General features: G+C 38.5%; 1 protein-coding gene across 2 annotated transcripts in view; it reads left to right on the top strand.

The window, feature by feature from the left end:
• HIVEP1 (HIVEP zinc finger 1) overlaps nucleotides 1-21,105 on the top strand; it is a 236,421-nt gene that overhangs the window by 188,266 nt on the left and 27,050 nt on the right. For both annotated transcript variants that reach the window (XM_063451723.1, XM_063451724.1), the window contains 3 exons: nucleotides 2,530-2,657; nucleotides 8,723-8,898; nucleotides 9,688-9,789. In XM_063451723.1, coding sequence (XP_063307793.1) covers nucleotides 2,530-2,657; nucleotides 8,723-8,898; nucleotides 9,688-9,789 — 406 coding nt within the window. The remainder of the gene's footprint in view (nucleotides 1-2,529; nucleotides 2,658-8,722; nucleotides 8,899-9,687; nucleotides 9,790-21,105) is intronic.

Here is a 21,105-nt window from a genome sequence, read left to right as displayed (position 1 = left end):
CCTGTGTGCTGCGTGGACCGTTGCCATGGTAACCCGTGGCAACGCTCTGCGGGCGCGGGTCTCGCAAGATTTACACTGGGGAGCTGCTGGGAGGTAAGTCACAGCTTGTTGCTGGGCCCCCCAGGACTCGCCGGGCTTGTAATGGGCCGGGCGGTCCTGGTATGTAATATCGGCAATATCGGTATCTATATTGGCCGATACCGATATTGCCGAAAATACAGAATATCGGCAGATAATATAGGTAAAATCGGTTGATCCCCAATTATACCCAAGTGGTATTCTTTTAATGTCATACGTGATTAAGGCTATAATGGCCAAAATGTCATTTGGTTTTTTAATGTGTTTTTAATATGTGGCTTAAATAGAGAAACCCTCTTATTTCAGCTCTACTAATATGTTGCCGATATCTACCTTTTGGTATACATTGTGATTGATGGAAAAGCTATGCTTGATTTCGTCCAACGCAGAAATATATGTGGTAGTCTCTAAATTCTGTATACAAACAATGTAGAACTTCAGCTTGTTACACATCCAACCACAAAGGACCAAATCTCACTGTCTAGATAAAGAGTCCAGCACCATCAAGGACTTTTAGAATTGCAAAATCTAGACCTCGTTCTCAATATTTAGCAATGTCCAAATTTTGCAATACATCCACAAATCACAGAGATTGTAGATCATATTTCAGCCGGTCTAGAGGCAACCAAAAAGCTGAAATCCAGAAGTAAATTATGGATATAAACAAAAACCCATATACAGTTATGTTCTATTTAGACAGAATTGATAGCGGTCTACTTGTAGACATAGCCTAACCGAATTGTGGCTATTTGTTTAGTCCAAATTTGCAGGCAGACAGCTGCATCCTGTAATACAGCCTATAACTACAAAAAGCTGTCTTTAGCACCATTTTGGATGCTAAGTATTTGGTAGAAAGAGTATTCCATAGTGTGTTTCAATGTTCTCCAGTAAAGCAAGTTTAAATCACTGTGGAGTACGGTAGGTTCACCTGCCCAAAAAAATACGGGGATTTATTTTGTGAATTTTATATAGGATTTGTCTTTCGAAATTTGGTTGCAGTTTGGTCATTTTAACCACATTTTTCCAGTCTGCATTCAGACTTTAGTGAAAAACCCCATTCAGATTTTATAGTGCCTTTACTAAAACGATGGATTTGAGCAAAGCAAATAATGATATACTCATATCGTAACACAAATAAACAGGGGGTTGGGGGGGAGGGGACTGAGAGAGGGCGAGGGCTAGTAGTAGTAGTTAAGATACTTGGAGTTTTGATTTAAGTTAACTGTACTGGTACATTTCAAAAAGCAGCCCAGAGGATGAGTAGTTTACAGTTAACCTGTCTGGGCGTCATACTTGACTCTGGCCTCACCTTTGAGTCTCACATCCAGTTTGTTGCCAAATCCTGTAGGTTCCAACTTAAAAACATAGCCCGCATCCGCCCCTTTCTTACACAAGATGCTACCAAGGAGCTTGTCCATGCTCTAGTAATTTCCCCCATGGATTACTGTAACCCTCTCCTGATTGGTCTCCCCAAAAGCCATATTGCCCCGCTACAGTCTATAATGAATGCTGCAGCTAGATTGATTTTCCTCTCTAGTCGGTCCTCTCACACCTCACACCTCTGCCAGTCCTTACATTGACTCCCTGTATCCTATAGGAGTCAATTGAAAGTGCTAACCCATACATTTAAAGCACTAAACAATTCTAGCCCCTCTTATATCTCTTCACTGATCCATAGGTATGCCCCTCCTCGTTCCCTCCGCTCTGCCCGTGACCACCTCCTGACCGCTGCTCGCACCCATACGGCCAACTCGCACTTGCAGGACCTCTCGCGGGTGGCTCCTTTCCTTTGGAATAGCCTGCCTACCACCATCAGACTCTCCCCTAGTCTTCAATCATTTTAAAAAGGGCCTTAAAACCCATCTCTTCAGGAAAGCTTATGGCCTCCCAGAGTAACCTCTACCTTACCTACCTGTCTCCTGCTCTCTCCTGTAGGGCAGTGCTTTACTCTCTCCTCCAGCTCTGCTTCACTCCCATCCTATTTGATTGATATTTACTGTCCTATAGACTGTAAGCTCGTTTGAGCAGGGTCCTCTTCAACCTATTCCTGTAAGTTTTCTTGTAATTGTCCTATTTATAGTTACATCCCCCCCTCATAATATTGTAAAGCGTTACGGAATCTGTTGGCGCTATATAAATGGCGATAATAATAATAATAACCAGTGATTTCAGTGATGAAAGCTAAAGAAAGGTTATTTATATTTTAAATTGTGTATTATTTTAATAATACGATCAATACATTTAATACATTTATTACATCTGAAATTGCTTAAACATTGTTTAGTCACTTTAATTCATAAACCTACCGTAGATTATCACAACAGGATATAATCCGTTTAAAATAACTGTGAGTAGAGAGATGTTTTTGCCTGGTGGACATCTTAAATTATATATTATTTGCTTCAGTAAATATTCAGTAATATGTCTTTTTTATTTTCCTAACTACAACAGTTATATTCCTACAAGCCTTTAGGAAGTCAACCGGATGATAAAACAAATGCAGAGATGGGTACTGATCAAGATAAAGAATCTTTTCTAAACAAAATGGAACCAAGAAGAGTCAAGATATTTGATGGAGGGCAAGTATTTAGTTTTATGAAGTTTCTTTTTTCACTGCACTAAATGTATTTTCTCTTTTTAATGTAGAAAAACAAGAAGTTGCTTGAAGAAAAATTAAAAATCTAGAATTAAAAATAGTTTTAAAAATATACAAATTGTCCTTCACTATGATGGTTTCGAAATAGACACAAAGTATAGATGAACAAAATTAGTCCTTTAACCCCTTAAGGACAAAACTTCTGGAATAAAAGGCAATCATGACATGTCACACATGTTGGACAGTCGGTAGAAATAAAACAAATAAAAAATATACTGAGAACGAGGGGCTGTATAGTTAATAAAACCCATGCAGAAACACAGATTGTATAATTGCTGATAATGGTTCTGCTCTAATTTTTATTGTTTATGCATTTGATCTGTTTATTATTGTAATCATTTTTCTGTACACTATTGGGTTGTATGTTTATTCAAAGACAAAAATGTATACTCCTCAGGTTGTATGTCCAGGCAGACCTCTGACTTATTTGTCCTTTAACCAAAGATGCAGTATTTAAAGTGATATATGGAATGCTTGGCTTATTTATGTTTAGCTTTCCTTGTGCTAGGTTTCGTATCCTTGATGATCTCAAATACAAGCACGAATATTTTGATCTATCTATACTTCTCTCGCTCTTCTTTTTTAAGCTTTGTAAGAGTTCAGGGTTACCCACCGGTACTTAATAGTGTCTCCAATAAATAGAGTTTCAGGAACTGCATGCATAAAGGGACAATTTAAGCACAAAAACAACTTTAAAAAGATAAGTCCTGCACTTACTCCCATGACTCCTGGGTGGCAGTAACGACCACAGTACACATCAGCCTCAATACATACAGTAAAAACCAAAGAAAAAATTACCTGCTAAGTCCTAAGTCCCTATGTATATTTAAACAAATGGAAGTCATTTCGTTACTCCAATGGCTATTCCCTCCAATGGCCATTGGAGTAACTAAATTACCTCCATTTGTTTAAATATACATAGGGACTTAGGAGAGAGCGCAGGAAACTTTTTCTTTGGTTTTTACAAAAACAACTTTAGTTTAAAGAAAAAGTGTATTTCTAATGCTATAGTGTCCCTCTGCCCTAAAGTGATCTAGAATTCCTCGCCATTAAACTCACAGGGATTGTCATGTTCTCCCTTCCTGACCAAAGCTAACTCACAGTCTCCATGAAATATGGTTTACGAGTTACATTTTACAGCATAATGTGTTTAATGTATACGTTCTTATATCCTGCTCTGTTAATTGAACTTTAGACAAAAAAAGTGCTGCAGGATCTAGAAGGCAATTAACAGAGATAAAGATCAAACATTCTAAATTAAACACACTGGAACTTTTTAGGAAGTGTGCATGAAAGCTGAGGAAGTCATAGCTAGTGGAGGTGTGGCTCTAGCTGCATAAACAAAGTAGTTTAACAACTAAATTGTTGAGCAGTGGTATTGGAAGGATTTTATCTATACACCGAAGCCACTTTCAAAAGCTAACATTCTTTAATGCTTATTGTCCCTTTAATTGCTCAGCATTGGATATTAAAAAAAACACCTTACTTTCCTCCCTATCCATCATTAAAAGATTGTATTAATGCAGCCTTGTCAAAGTATTTCATAGAATTTCAGTAGATCGCTCACAGAATTAGTCATTCATTTGTAAAAAAAATGTTTTTTTTAAATGAGAAGCCCAAGACAACTACACATTCAAAAATGCTCTGTAATTCCATGGAATTTATTATACGCTGTGCATTAAAACATACCCAGGTAACACAACATATTTTTGTTAATTCTAACCCTCCATCTTTGTGTTTAGGGAGAGAACTTCTTCTTACTTCTTCTCCCTCATTTATCGGTGGGGTAGTTGAGTGCTTTTTTCATAGACGTAGTTGCCATGATCTTGCTGCCAGCTCAGGGCCCCTTTCTGTGCTTGTGGCCACTGACACAACTGCCTATCTCTCTAAGGAGAGGTAGTTACCATTGCACGCTACTTTTGCAGCAGCTGAATGAACTGGAAATGTCCCTGATAGTTTTCAGCTGCAAATAAATTACCCACAGTTTGTCAGCTGAACACCCCTGATTTTTCACAAACACTAGAATTCTAAGTACACAGTTTACAGTTATGTTTATTTTTAGTTGGTTATTCTTGAGCACAAACCCCTTTTGCATGATGCAGCCAATACTAATTTTTTTTTCCAGGATATTTTGTTTGGGTGCCAAATAGTCTGCTCACTGAATAGGAAACCAACAAATTAGGCATGATATCATTTTAAAGCATGAATTGAATCCTGCTTCTCATAGATCATGTAAAGGTTCCATTACCAAGTGTCTGGCAGGTTTTTTTTTTGTTTGTTTTTTTTAGTATAGGCTTACTTCTAAGGGTTCTTGAGTTAAATTAGCTGAAGGGTTCACACCCACCAATGCCAATACTAAGTAAGTCGAGTAGTCTGCATCAACTAAGCGACCATAAGTTACAATATGGGACCAGGGCCGGACTGGGAAAAAAATCGGCCCGGGCATTTTTTTATCACAGCGACCCACTAAGAAGGGGGCGGGGCAGAGAGGGTGTGTTTTGTCATCATTAATGACAAACACTCCCCCTCTCAAAGTGAGCATGTTGGTTCAATGCTCTTCCAGGGCAGACCATGCGCAGAGCTCTGCTGAAGAGCTCTGGCGTGAGAAAAAAGCCCTGTATTTGTTATGCACAGCGCAAGCACATTTAATAACATGCTTGCACTGTGTTTCCTTGCAACTTGTCTCTGGTGTCTCTATAAATGGATACCGGGAGACAAAAATGCCAGGAAAGAGTATTGTGCATGTTTTTGGAGCCTGCTTGTGGTATTGTGTGTGTGCAGAGTGAGCTGATTGTGGTGTAGTATTGTGGTGTGGTATTGTGTTATAAGGTTGGTTTTAGTTGTGTTGTGTTTGTGGTGTAATGTAATGCATATGTGGCTAGGGGCTGTAGAGAATGTGTGGATAGGGGATGTAGCAAGAGTGTGCATACAGGCTATAGTGTGTGTGTGTGTGTGTGTGTGTATAGGTGATGTGTTTTTAGAGAGTGTGTGTTTAGGAGTGTAGTATGTGTTTGCTTACAAGGAATCTAGTGTGTGTATAGGGGATCCAGAGTGTGTATGTTAGGAGTGTAGTGTGTGTGTGTGATAAAAAAAAATATATATATTATATAAATATGTTTGGAAGTATTGTGTATGTGTGTGGTGCAGTGTGTCAGGGGGGGCTGTGTGTATGTGAGGGGTGCAGTATGTGTGTGTGAGGTGTGATGTGTGTGAGGGTGCGGTGGGTGCTGTGTGTGAGGGTGCTATGGTGATGTGTGTGATTGATTTGTGTGAGGGTGCTGTGTGATGTGTGTGAGTGTGCTGTGGGTGATTTGTGTGTGTGGGTGCTGTGTGTGATGTATATGTGAGAGTGCTGTGTATGAGAGTGCTGTGTGTGATGTGTGTGTGAGAGTGTTGTGTGTGAGAGTGCTGAGTGTGAGAGTGCTGTGTGTGATGTGTGTGTGAGACTGCTGAGTGTGAGAGTGCTGTGTGTGATGTGTGTGTGAGAGTGCTGTGTGTGATGTGTGTGTGAGAGTGCTGTGTGTGATGTGTGTGTGAGAGTGCTGTGTGTGTGTGTGAGAGTGCTGTGTGTGATGTGTGTGTGTGAGTGCTGAGTGTGATGGTGCTGTGTGTGAGAGTGCTGTGTGTGATGTGTGTGTGAGAGTTCTGAGTGTGATGGTGCTGTGTGTGAGAGTGCTGAGTGTGATGGTGCTGTGTCTGAGAGTGCTGTGGATGATGTGTGTGAGAGTGCTGAGTGTGAGAGTGCTGAGTGTGATGTGTGTGAGAGTACAGTGGATGATGTGTGTGAGAGTGCTGAGTGTGATGTGTGTGTGAGAGTGCTGAGTGTGATGTGTGTGTGAGAGTGCTGAGTGTGATGTGTGTGTGAGAGTGCTGAGTGTGATGTGTGTGTGAGAGTGCTGAGTGTGATGTGTGTGAGAGTACAGTGGATGATGTGTGTGAGAGTGCTGAGTGTGAAAGTGCTGAGTGTGAAAGTGCTGAGTGTGAAAGTGCTGAGTGTGAAAGTGCTGAGTGTGAAAGTGCTGAGTGTGAAAGTGCTGTGTGTGATGTGTGTGTGAAAGTGCTGTGTGTGATGTGTGTGTGAGAGTGCTGAGTGTGATGTGTGTGTGAGACTGCTGAGTGTGAAAGTGCTGTGGATGATGGGTGTGAGAGTGCTGTGTATACCTGTTAGAAGGGAGTGTGTGTGTTTGGGGGGTAAATAAAAACAAAAAAAAGTAGGCATTATGTCCCCCCCTCCCTTCTTACCTTTTAGTCTGGGAGGGGGGGACCGGCATTGTGGTATCTGGAAGGGGGGTTCAGGCACTTGCACAGCATCCCTGATGGTCCAGTGGGTGAGTGAACTCTAGCCTGTGAGCATGGCAATGCTCCGGATCTCGCGAGAGGGACACGGCGGAGCTGCAAGAGAGAGCTCCGCCGGGTCCTCTCCCTCCCTCCCCAGCCGCAGGTCTATGCAAATGGGCCGGTGAGGGAGATCTCTGATCTCCTCACCAGCCCTTCATTGAAAACAGCGGGGCCGGCGCTCGCATAGTGCCAGCCTTGCATAGACCGGCAGGGGAGATCCTGGGACCTTCCCTGCCGGCCTCAGCCCATGGCGACCGCGGCCTACCGGGCATTTGCCCGGTGTGCCGATGGCCAGTCCGGGCCTGTATGGGACTATGCCGTATTTCCTGTCCCCTGTGGCCCGTGTCTTTTGTATTCAAGTTGTGATATTGTCACACATGACCTAAATTCTAGCACACAGCTGTTAATTTGCTGTAACTTGTCTTGAGCTGTCTGTATATCTATATTTCTCTGACCTCTTTCTCTTTCCCTCTCTTTTCTGAGAACGCCACTAATTTATTTCAGTGAATATAAAGCTGTGCTTGCAAGATTTCCAAATGTCAGAATCCCACACCTGAGCACATTCTTCATCAAGTAATAAGGAATTAATGCATTTCCATGCTGTACCAAATCTTCTGCTGTCAGGACCACATTAAACCATGAAATACATCTTTAGGGTGTGATAACGGCGTTCATGCCGCACTAGTGTGTTGTAATCAGTAGGAAATAAAGCATCAATAGCTTATTTCCAAGCTTGTTTTGGTCACTGCAGGTATATAGCAAGGAGATACATTACCCACAGTACACCTTGCCCTTAAAATGTGTCATAACCATCTTTCAGCGAGATCTGTGCTGAGCTGTGTTAAATAATTGGTACAAACACTTCATACACCCCATTTAACCCTTTCAGGACCACTAATAAGCAAGGTCTATTATGATCAGGTGGAACTTTCTTTCATCTGGTCCTGATTGGGTTAATTCAACATGTTTATGTTCTGTGCTTCTTCTTTTTTTTGGTTCTGCAGATGTGCTACCACCAGAAAGAGTTTGACAGAATGATTGCAATAAAAGCTTGCAGCTAAAGGTGAACTAAATTTACCATTTAATGATGGGTTTAACAATTGTGTAGAGGTTCTTTGTTGGATAAAGTGTCATTTGAATCGAAATTTACGTATTATTTGTATGAAAATAAGTAACAAAACTAACTAATTTAAACCAAGCTCTAAAAATTCAACATTCAATTAAGAAATGCATAACAATGAATGTTTGTATTTTTTTGTATTTTGTTTTTTATTTTTTCTTCATAAGAAGAAGCATAATTCTTAAACTCGAGCATTTGGGGGAACAATGATTCTCCTGTGTGCTCTTTTTTTTTTAACATAATTGTGAAGGAAGAGACATCTCTGCTACCTATCCACTAGACCATCAGTGGAGTGATTCTCCCACTTCACCCTACGACAGGAGAGCATTAATAAACAAATTACTTCTAGTGATTTCAGAAATAATAATAATAAAAAAACGGTTTGTGACAGCCATTGTCTGTTTGTATAAAACAAGAAAAACTTGCAACCCTAGTTGTCTTTGAGCCTTTCTCTTCCTTCAACTTATGTCCTTTGTTTTTGGAATAATTTTCTAGGTACAAATGTCCTTGTTTTTGGAATAATTTTCTAGGTACAAATCAAATGAGGAGTACGTGTATGTCCGTGGCAGAGGAAGAGGGAAGTACATTTGTGAGGAGTGTGGAATACGATGCAAAAAGCCCAGTATGCTCAAAAAGCATATCCGTACACACACAGATGTTCGACCTTACCACTGCAACTACTGTAATTTCTCCTTCAAGACTAAAGGTGTGGGGTATAGGCTTTAATAGTTGCCGATCGTACAAAATTCTATAGAGCACTTATTTGTCTATGTGCATAGTTACACAAACCTATTGTGTGTGTGCTAGGCTTTTACGCTAGTGGTGGTCAGCATGATTGCAAAACTCAATATATGGCACAATATATGCTGGTCTTTTGATTTTTCCAATACTTGCTCTTAATTTAGTATCCATGCATAGCACCAAAACCTTCCAAGAAGAGCACTAGGTATCTCCATAAGTAAAGGTGTTGATCAAGTAAGCAGTTGACAAGCAACATAATTAATCATGTGCTATGTTCAATAAATACAAGAAATAGATCAATATTAACCAAGAGCTTCCATAGTTAACATTTTGTTTTCCCACTAAACTGGAATACACTTTTAGAGTATGCTGGCGATTTATAATGGTCAGTAAGAATTATGAAGTGAACAAGATTTAGTCCAAAAGGAATACAATATAAATAATTTCTTCCTGCTCTATACCTTGGAGCTGGCAGAGTGGGGGGAGAGCATGGGTGGTAGAATGGGGTATTCGTTGGGGACTGTAAATTATTGTCATACTTTCTTTAATCTTCTGGTCATAGCGCTGCAACTGTCACATGAATGTTGAAGAAATTTAACATTTTTTTATTTATTTATGGTTGTGCCACAAAATGGCTCAGACTTTGTTAGAATATAAAATATGAGAATTTGAAGTCCTTCAATGCAACTGATGCAAAAATCTAAAGACACTGAGGGCTTAAAATGAAATCTGCTTATTTGTATGTATTTTTCAGGCAATTTGACTAAGCATATGAAATCTAAGGCACACAGCAAGAAATGTATGGATATGGGAGTTCCAGTTGGTCCAATAGATGATCAAGATACAGATGATTCTGGTAAGAAATGTTTACTTAAAGGAACACAAACCCTATAGTGTTAAATCCACCATTTAGGTGGCTTCCCCCTCCCCCCCTCAGCCCCTTAAAAGGAATTGAAACTCACCTTATTTCCAGCACAGCATATCCTTGATGACATCATCAGAATTGCATTAGGGAAAGAATTGGATTGGCTAAAACCGGCAAGGAGTCGGGATGGGGGCAGGGTCAAACTCCGTTTTGGCCAATCAGCACTTCTTCATAGAGATGCGTTGAATCAATGCATCTCTATGAGGAAAATTCAGTGTCCCCATGCAGAGAGTGGAGATGCTGAATGGCAGTGCTGCCTACTGTGCAGCACTGCCCCAGGAAGCACCTCCAGTGGCCATCTGAGGAGTGGTCACTTGGAGATGTCCCTAGGGGCAATGTAAACACTGCCGTTTCTCTGAAAAGGCAGTGTTTGCATGAACATGCCTGAAGGCAATGATTATACTCACAAGAACAACTACATTAAGCTGTAGTTGTTCTGGTGACTATAGTGTCCCTTTAATTCATTGAACTACTGTGTTGTTTAGGATATCCTCATAAATGCAATTTACCTACTCCAATATGGCAAAATACAAAAAAGAAAGGAATCAAACACTTGGCATCAGTGAGACCTCTTTTATTTACGGTTCCTAAATGAGCTGCAAACATTTCAGGGACACAGCCCATTCCTCAGTATGAAAAGGAATGGCTATACTCCTTTTCACTTTCCATGGATTCTGAAATTACCAACTCTGCTACATTTGATTTCCGTGAATACCCAGAGGAAATCAAAGTTGCAGAGAATGTTACCGGTTTGTGTTTCCTCCATACTACCAGTGCTCATTCTTCTACCGTACTGGATTACAGTTTATTGTGTGATTTATATACCTCAATATAGCTGGCTTGAGATCTGCCTTGCGTTTGTTATATAACCTTTTTAAAGTTTAATTGTGCTGGAATTTTGCATACAATATTTCTCCTGGTTAATTGACTTGGTGTTTCGGGTCTCATAGCACAACTTCTTCCTTAGTCAGCATCTAAACTACTTATTCCCTTTGCTTACTTATGGTTGCTCATCCTTGAGCACTGATTTTGCAAATATAAACTAGTCAGTGCTCCTCTTGAGAGCTTTTCTATATCTTTAGATTTTTGTTTTTGCTAGCATTTTAGTATTTTTGACATTTTCATTTTAATGAAACTGAACATCTAGTTTTATTTTCTCCTGCAGAAACTATTAATTCTGGAGTTTTAGCCTGTGATTCCAGTGCTCTGGGATAATTACACAAATCACAGCACATACTATATGTTGTGGGGATATTTATGGGATAATAATAGTAAACAGTTGAGAATTGCCCACTACTTCAATTCTCAGATCACAAAGATCGTTATCGTGTAAGTGAAATGTATTCCATATAAATAAAATCACAATTTGTTATAAAAATAGATACAATTTATTGTGACAATTTAAATAATAATAATAAGTAACATGCGTGACAATAATCAATGAATATACAGTATAACATGAGTATGCAATACAATTGGCAATACATTCCAATGGTTAAGACAAGATTTATGACTGTCTTTCACAGAGAAACGAAAAAACTTTCACACAGACACAGCTTACAGCTTAAGGCCATAAAACTTTAGCTGACGGTTAGAATAACCCTTTCAATGCTGGTTAGACCTCCTAGGTAATTAAGACCCATTCTCATGTGATTTTAAATAAAATAACATTTATACCAGCTCATTAGTCATTTCCTGGAACCATCCAATAAGAGTAATCTACCATGTTCTATAAGCAGAATTTTAACTTACCTAAACAGATATTTTATCTTATTTTAGAGCAAATCAATACACCTGGATAAATATCACGATATGCTAACATGTGATATGTCACATAAATACATATTTATTCTAATTCCATCTGCAGCATGGAATGGTTATAAATATATATTTCTTAGTTAACTAAGATTTCTAAATTTCGAAATCTGATCGTGATTTATTCAGTCATATATCATGCTATTCGAAAAATTTTAATTAATTTAGATTAATTAAATGAAGCCAGTATAATTACCAGTTGAGTAGATATTTTCATCAGATTAGTAGGTAGTCTCAGGAACTTGTTTGGATTTCTTGCTCTGACTCTGGTTTTCTTTCTTAGCCTGCGATCCTGACTGCCTCCTTTGCATACCCTTTGCTTTCTCTGCATACCTCTCTCTTCCCTTTGTCTTAACTTTTAAAGGAAAAATTCACTAGGTGATAGACCAATAGAAACACTGGAGGTGTGGTTACCTTCCAGATAACAAATTAAGTATTTGGTCTATAGAGGGCAGTCTCGTCCCACTAAACATACCTATCCAGGAAAGAGTTAACTTTTCCTGGTGGCTATTTTGACGTCATTTACCTTATCTTTATAGTTATCTATAACTTAAGTTTTCTGTCAGTTCAAGAGTTTCTTTGAGTTTTGTCCAGACTATGTGTCTGGCAAATTCTGCTATAATTTCTAATATGACAGTTATAACTAAGTATGACCCCTAAACTTACAATGGGACGTTATACAATATCGAAACAAAAATAAAATTATTTAATCTTCTCTGTCACAAATGTCTGGGTTTAGAATTGATTATATTCCATTAGCATTTAGACAGTCTGTCCATCCCCCGTTCTCATCTCTTATCAACAGGTTTGTATATACTAAGCATTCCTTTAGCTCTGGCAAAGTGGTTAGTTTTACAGAAGGGATAGAATTTTTGTGTCTTTTGTTAACTTGAAAATAACAAAATGGAGTCTGCTCTGTTCAGATTGACTCTGACAATATACATTTTAATTTCTATCATAGCACAAAATGTCTGCCGATATAAATACCCTGACAATGTGCATTTATCATCTTATTTTTCATGTTCATTTGCTCAGCATACAAATCACATTCAGTTAGGCTGTAACGTTTTAAGGGTTACTACAGCCTCCATGACCACTTGCACTTTTGGAAGTGGTCATGGAGAAAGTAATCTGTATGTGCAGTTCTACTTCTTGAAACGCGTCACATACAGTATGTAAAGGATACCATAAAATCTAGCCTAATAAAAGTTAGTGAGGTGAACATAGAGTCCGTTTGGGTTACGTTAGAAATTGGTAATCACACAGTAACTTGTGTAGGTGTGATTTATGGGCCACCAGGACAAATAGAAAAGTTAGATAATCTACTAGTTAAGGAAATAGCTAAAATGACAATGAAGGGGGAAGTTATCATCATGGGTGACTTTAATATTCCTGATGTGAATTGGAAAACAAAAATAGCTGCTTGTGCCAGGAGCACACATATTCTAAACTCCCTACTGGGATTGTCTCTAAAACAACTCGTTGAGGAGCCAACTTGTAAAGAGGCCATACTAGATTTAGTAGAAAGCGCTAAAATATCTAACTAGTACAGGTATTTTAGAGGTGGCAGCTAACCCTAAAGGAGGAATCCCTCTAACCCTACTAAATGAAAATGAGACATCCAACTGGGTGTCTTAGTGATTCTTCTCTGAGGGTATCATGTGGTTTCAGTATTGGGTTCCGTATGAAATAACAGAAAGAGAAGGAATAATAGGGTAGTGTGTTCTATCTGGGAGTTGTTAAAAGGACTGATATAGTCCTACTCACGTTTTATGGAGCTGTAACTAGCTCCAGTATGAATGGCATACAGTGGTACAATCCCCACTTGCAAGGATACGTGGTGAGAGTGGTGTCTTGGTAGTATGAGGACCATGTTTCTGTTATTTCATATGGAACCCAGTATTGAAACCACCTGATACACTCATAGAAGAATCATGAAGACACCCAGTTGGACCAGCACTATTTGGAAGTGTATTCCCATTACTATTACTGCGGATTTTCACATATTGGACTTTTGGTCCCCCTCTCAGGACTTTTTTTATACTCATTTATTTGTGGACTAAACTATTGTATTTTCTTTATATTGTGGCGCTACCCTTATCTTCCTCTGTTTTTGTGTCTCATACTAGATTTAGTGTTAACAAATGGAGATTTGTTATCAGATATTACTGTAGGTGAAAGTTTAGAATCCAGTGATCATCAGTCAGTGTGGTTTAATATAAGAACAGTGTTTGAGTCACACCACACAAAAACTAAAGTTTTAAGCTTTAAAAACAGACTTTTCTAAAATTAGAATATGTGTAAAGGAGTCATTATCAGACTGGAGCAATTTAAATGGAGAAATGGGATTATTTAAAAGTTGCACTGCTGAAGGCAACAGAAAATTGCATTAGGCTTGTCAGTAAAAGCAAAACGTTCAAGAAACCACTGTGGTACTCCGGAGATGTGGCCAAAATAGTAAAAAACAAAAAGTTAGCATTTAGTAATTATAAAAAAACCAGAGTGAGGAAGACAGAATGATCTGTAAGATTAGGCAGAAAGAGGTTAAGCAAGTTATAAGAGCGTCCAAATCACACGCAGAAGAGAAAATAGCACAGTCAGTAAAAAAAGGGGACAAAACATTTTTAGATACATAAATGAGAAAAGGAAAGTAAAACAAGGATTAGTTAGATTAAAAAAAAAAAGAAGGAAGGTATGTAGATGAGGATAAAGGTTTAGCTGACTGCCTGAATGAATATTTTTGTTCAGTATTTACAGATGAAAATGAAGGAAAGGGACCTCAGTTAAGAAAAAGGATAAATGAATAATTTATTACACGTGAGTTTACAGAGGGAGAGGTTCTATTTCAACTGTCAAATAAGTCAATGGGACCTGATGGAATACATCCAAAGTTATTAAAAGAGCTTAGTGGTGTACTAGCAAAACCATTAACAAGATTTATTTAACCAATCATTGTTAACAGGAGTAGTCCCAGAAGATTGGAAATTAGCAAATGTTGTGCCCATTCACAAGAAAGGTAGTAGGGAAGAGTCGGGCAACTATAGGCCAGTAAGCCTTACTTCAGTAGTGGGGAAAGTAATGGAAACCATGTTAAAGGACAGGATTGTTGAACATCTAAAATCACATGGATTTCAAGATCAGAGACAACATGGGTTTACTTCAGGGAGATCATGCCAAACTAATCTTATTTTTTTTTTTAATTGGCTAACTAAAATAAAAGACCAGAGTGGTTCAGTAGACATTGCTTACCTTCTGACACTGTTACACATAGAAGGCTTATCAATAAACTGTAATCTTTAATTCTGGATTCCAATATTGTTGAATGGGTAAGGCAGTGGCTGAGTGACAGGCAACAGAGGGTTATAGTCAATGGAGTATATTAAAAGCATGCACTTGTCACCAATGGGGTGCCTCAGGGATCTGTATTTGGACCCATTCTCTTTAATATTTTTATTAGTGATATTGCAGAAGGTCTTGATGGTAAGGTATGTCTTTCTGCTGATGATTCTAAGATATGTAACAGGGTTGATATTCCAGGAGGGATAAGCCAAATGACAAATGATTTAGGTAAACTTTAAAAATGGTCAGAGTTGTGGCAACTGACATTTAATGTGGAAAAGTGCAAGATAATGCATCTCAGACGTAAAAACCCAAGGGCAGAGTGCAGAATATTTGAGTCCTAACCTCAACATCTGAGGAAAGGCATTTAGGGGTGATTATTTCTGATTACTTAAAGGTAGGCAGACAATGTAATAGAGCAGCAGGAAATGCTAGCAGAATGCGGAATAGGGAGAGGTATTAGCAGTAGAAAGAGGGAAGGGCTCATGTCATTGTACAGAACACTGGTGAGATCTCACTTGGAGTTTTGTACGCAGTACTGGAGACTGTATCTCCAGAAGGATATTGATACTTTAGAGAGAGTTCAGCGAAGGGCTACTAAACTGGTTCATGGATTGCAGGATAAAACTTACAAGGAAAGGTTAAAGGAACTTAACATGTATAGCTTGGAGGAAAGACAAGACAGGGAAGATATGATAGAAACATTTAAATACATAAATGGAATTAATATAGTAAAGGAGGAGACTATATGTAAAAGAAAAAAAACTACCACAACAAGAGGACATAGTCTTAAATTAGAGGGGCAAAGGTTTAAAAATAATATCCGGAGGTATTACTTTACTGAGAGGTTAGTGGATGCATGGAATAGCCTTCCAGCTGAAGTGGTAGCGGTTAACATAGTAACAGAGTTTAAGCATGCATGGGATATGCATAAGGCTATCCTAACTATAAGATAAGGTCAGGGACTAGTGAAAGTATTTAAAAAATTGGGCAGACTGGATGGGCCGAATGATTATTATCTGCCATCACATTCTATGTTTCTATACAGAAATATTTGCACTTTTGTGCCAGAGGCTAGTTACATCCCCGGCACACGTGACTTAGTGTGTAATGGCAATTCTGTGCAAAAATGATGGTAGCTGGGAGCGTGCCTGCAAAGGGAAGCTTAGATCTCTCCTCCCTTTGTGACCTTCATCACCAACTTCCTACAGTAAGAATTAACAGTTTAAAAAAAAATTAAAAAAAAATCTTATTTTTAATATTCCCAATTCCTTGTAAACCCCACATTCCCTACTCTCCCTAGCTCAGAGTGCGTGCATGTGCTCTGAGCCGGTAAAATGAAGTCCCTCTGTATATATTCATATGGGTAATTTGGATTGTATGCTCACTACTTTATACTGTGTCTATATGTGCAACAGCAACCCCTCTTTTTATTAACCCCTTAACGCCGTTACGACGTTCCATGCCGTCCTGTATTAAATGGGCTTTAAAGCCGTTGCGACGGCATGGAACGCCGTAACGGCTTTGAGCCCCTGGAGATCAGTTGTACTCACCTCTGCCGCGATCCTCTTCTGGGGGGCTGCCTGACAGCCCAGGCAGCCCCCCTCCGGCAAATGAGGCCCCCGGGGGCCATGTGATCGCTCTCAAAGAGCGATCACATGGCCCCCTATAGCTGGCTATGGATCTGCCAGCAGGGGGACTGTCTAAAATATCAGACAGTCCCCCTGCTGGTAGGAAAGTAAAAAAAAAAAAAAAATTAAACAAGTGTAAAAATAAATTAAATATATTGTGACTAAGTGGCTACTAAAAAAGACTAAACATACCCCACTTTCAATACCTTGGCTTGTCTACTTTTTCAAATGCTATGCCATTATGGGGGTAATTCTCATTCCTGGGCTACCACACCGTCTCAAAGGTAACATTACTAATCTGGAAAATTTCAATTTGAAAATGGAATGTTCTATATTTGACCCTGTAACTTTCCAAAACAACATAAAACCTGTTAATGTGGGGTAGTGTTGTACTCGTGAGACATTGCTTATTACAAATATGTGCATTTTTTATGACATTCACATTCACAGTTAAAATGTCAGACGGAAATGCAAATTAAAAAGAAAAATTCCAGTTTTTGTTTACGTTTTGTTTTTATCAGAACGTGCACTATTGACTCCGTTCTGAAGGGGTTAAATAATGAAAGTTAAGTTGTATTTACACACTATTATCTCCCTCTTTTTCTGGTATCTTACCCAATCAGTTCATAGGTTCAGGAATCTGGAGTTTTTGAGTATTTACTCATCTGGGTTACCCCCGATCTATGGAGTTTAGTTTTTTGCCGACCCCCTGACTTGCCAATTTAAATTTTGGTTAGTGGCTATTTGCTATCTTCTATTTGGTATGACTTTCTGTTTTGCCTGATCAATAGTGTTATTTTTTCTTCATTATTATGATACCTGGATCATTGACCAGTTAGTACACCCAAGATTTCACTCTCACACTTATGTTAACAACTCATATGTGCAGACCTGATCAAAAAAACTATGCACAAGGCACTTCAGTAAACTGTAGGGAAAAATGATTCTGCTCCACCCAGTCAAACATAAAGGGGTTAAAAGTTATAACCCAGTGGACTTGCAATAAGTTCATAGCCTACTGATCTAACCCAGTTTGTTCCAGTGCTGACTATTGTTATAAAGAAAAGAAAGGATGAACACGGTTTCCTGTTTTTCATCTTGCAAAATCTACATAATCTTTAGGATTATATTTGTCAAGTATTGAAAAATGTATTTAGTCAGATGAAAGTTCATATCAGTCCTTTCTATTATAAGAATATTACACTCATAAAGACATGCAATTCAGTTTCACGTTAGTAAACTTTAAATCCCATGGATGTGGAGTTACTGTTCCTTACAAGTGTAACTCTTGCTGTTAATAGACATTTATTATTACTATTATTGCCATTTATATAGTGCCAACAGATTCCATAGCACTTTACAATATTATGAGAGGGGGGATTTAATTATAAATAGGACAATTACAAGAAAACTTACAGGAACGATAGGTTGAAGAGGATCCTGCTCAAACGAGTTTACAGTCTATAGGATTTACAAAGATGAACATGATTTGTGGAATGTAAATAAATACATCAAAATAAGTACAATGTTATAATATAATTTATTTTAGTTATTTTAAAACTAAATTCAATTTAAACATATTTTTATGCTTTAAATGACAATGTAAAAAGAATACATCTTAGAGATTCATGTGGCAAGAGATAATATATAGAGGGACACTATTAACCATAACCACTACAGTGCTTTAGTAGTTATGGTTTCAGGAGTCCCCAGACACTCTCCACCAGTAATCTGTCAAAATGCTTAAAAATTGTTTCACACTTTACTGTGTGGTCCTTCCAGTCTGAGTTGGTCTGTCTGACAAAGTGGAAGTTTTTACTCAAGTATTATCATACCAATTTATACCAGGTGTGACGGTATTCATTGGCAGAAAGCTTTCAGCTAACTAACCAGGGTAATAGTGTGAAAGTATGTAATTTAGCTTTCTCAGACCAGAAGAAAGACTGGCTGGTAGCTGAAACAGCGACTTCAGAGTCAAACTATTTCTAATAAGTTTTATAAATAGCCAGCGGATGGCACTGGGGAGTCATGGCTCTATAATCATTGCAACACAATGTATTAATGATGGTGCTTTTTATGTCCGTTCAATCACCAGTTTATAAAACAATCATATATGTAACATTGCTGCCTTAAGCTGTGTTATATTTTGTGGGAAGAAGATGTAGGGTGTGTGTGGGTGCTTTGAATTTCCCATAGTGGCATCCTCCCTTCATCCTCCTTGTTCCCAGCAATGCCAGCTCATCACAACCATCCTCAGTCTTACTTCTAACATGTCAGCTGACCCTCTCATCTAAACAATGGCTTTTAAATATGGGTGTAATTAATATTGCTAATATGAAGGTAAAAATTCTGGAATTAGCAATAGACTAGCAGGTGCCAGGCAGTAGGTGCTATGAGGACTCCGGGTCAAAACACTCAAATGTTTGGACAAAGAACTGGGGAAAGGCACCCAAAGCCTACTTCCACATCAAGCACTAAATCACCATAGCATGAATTCAAGACTAAGTTTCTCCATGAAATAAAAAATATACTTGTTGTGAAAAAGATAACGATCTGGAAGGATCTCTCCATGTTTTTAGATGCACAAAATATATTTATTTCTAACACTGCCTTCACAGAAGGTTCCCAATTGTAGATCTTCATGTTCCTTCATCAATAGCTTGTGCTGGATGTTAAAGAGACACTCCAGACCCCTAAAGCACTTTAGCTTGCCGAAAAGCTTTATGTGTGAAAAGTGTGTTTTTTCAGTTTGCAGTAAGTGCAGATTTCCTGGCCACAACCCAATGGCTTTCAAGGAGGCAACAGATTTTGATACTTGCAAAGACTTCTCATTGACCTGTATGGGTAAGTCTATGATTGGACAGTCACAAAAAGTCTGGCTGGGGGTAGGGCTTGCAAAGGCAGCAGACAAGAGAACTGCAGCTTTTGCAAGCTGTCTTTAGATATACCCTTAATGGAAAAAAAGCATAATTAAATGCATACCAGTGTTCATTTAGGGTATATCTACTAAACAGAGATTTTTATTTATTTTCGATTTGGACAGTGGAGTGTCCCTTTAAGCTTAAAGGCAGGCAGAGTTATTCACTAAAGTATGAATTGAGAGGTATTCGAAGAGAACTTAAAGTAATTATGTTTTCAGTATGTCTATTTTGGCCCTAAAAAGGACATTTGCTTTTCAATTGCAGACAATACGCACTTTAGTGACTAACACAGATGGCTGTAAAATACAAATAGACGTCCTGGGCCAAGCCCACCCTTTAATCCCCTTTTAGTGTGCATTTAGGAAGTTGATGCTTCTGCCGTCTGTCTCTTGTGACCAATCTCCAAAGAAAAAGCCAATTCCCAAAGGTGATGGTGTGTTGTGTAGACATTGTGGATGAAAACTAACAATAGATAGGGCAGGGTAAATGAGAGAAAGAAAAAAACAAGCCCCATAAACAGGAAGCTATGGATGTGTATTTTTTTGAATCCTTTAAATCAATTTGATTAAAAAGGTGCCCAATCGATTTGAATGAGAATAAAGCTTTTTAAGTTTACAAATGATAGAATTGCAGTGATTGTAGTAAGCCCACTGTGTTTCATCCTCACTAATGATTATTTACAGAAGCTACTTTGTGGAATGCTTGTTCTTTACATGTGAGTGATAGCTTTTGAGAATAATGTATTGAAGTCTTTGTGATTTCCTTGAGTGATTGTTTCTGAGTGTATTTGGTTTTATAGTTTAAAGGGCAAAATGGTGTATCATCTTGTGAGAAGATTATGACCTTACTAGTGACAATGATGGCACGAGGGAGAACGAACGAAATTCAAGCCCGAGGGAAAGGCACTCCCACTTTGAACCGTCTAAATGATTAATTTTGAACAGTTTAAACAAGTGAAAAATGCCTTAACCCTCCTTTTTTAAAAATGTAAAATAGCATGTCATTAACTATGACTTTTCCAAACACAATTACCTGACAAATGATTTCTGCACTTTAATGACAGGCCAGGACGTAACCGTTATTGCCACCATCTGTCTATCCTAAAACACGGATGCCAATATCTTTTTGGCTAGAAATTTATGCTTCTCATCTTATAATTTTTCACTTTTGATTAAAACCTTTACATTTCTCACTAGTGAAATTTTAAATAGAAATAAAATGATGGCCAAGATGTGGGCAATTTTGGGTGATCTATGTGTTTTACATGTTAACGGTCAGTAAATACTTGTTTTTTTCCCACTTTTTGTTTGTGGAATTACCCCCTTGGCTATCTGCTGCACATCTCGTGTGTGGCGGGATGCTCCCCTCATTAGAATCCAGGCTTGTAATGTGAGGAATGTTAATATGTGAATCAAGCTGTCACGCCAGGTGAAACATTTAGCATGACAACATGCAACTGGGAATATCCTATTTCCCCCACCCTGCCTCAGACCCAATTGTCAACTGACTATAATTGATAACTGCTGGAGGAGATTGATTCC

The sequence above is a fragment of the Pelobates fuscus genome, chromosome 4 (genome assembly GCF_036172605.1).
Source record: "Pelobates fuscus isolate aPelFus1 chromosome 4, aPelFus1.pri, whole genome shotgun sequence".
NCBI classification, from domain to species: Eukaryota; Metazoa; Chordata; class Amphibia; order Anura; family Pelobatidae; genus Pelobates; species Pelobates fuscus.
Note: the sequence above shows the minus strand (reverse complement) of the source record. Positions and strands in the feature narration are given on the sequence as shown.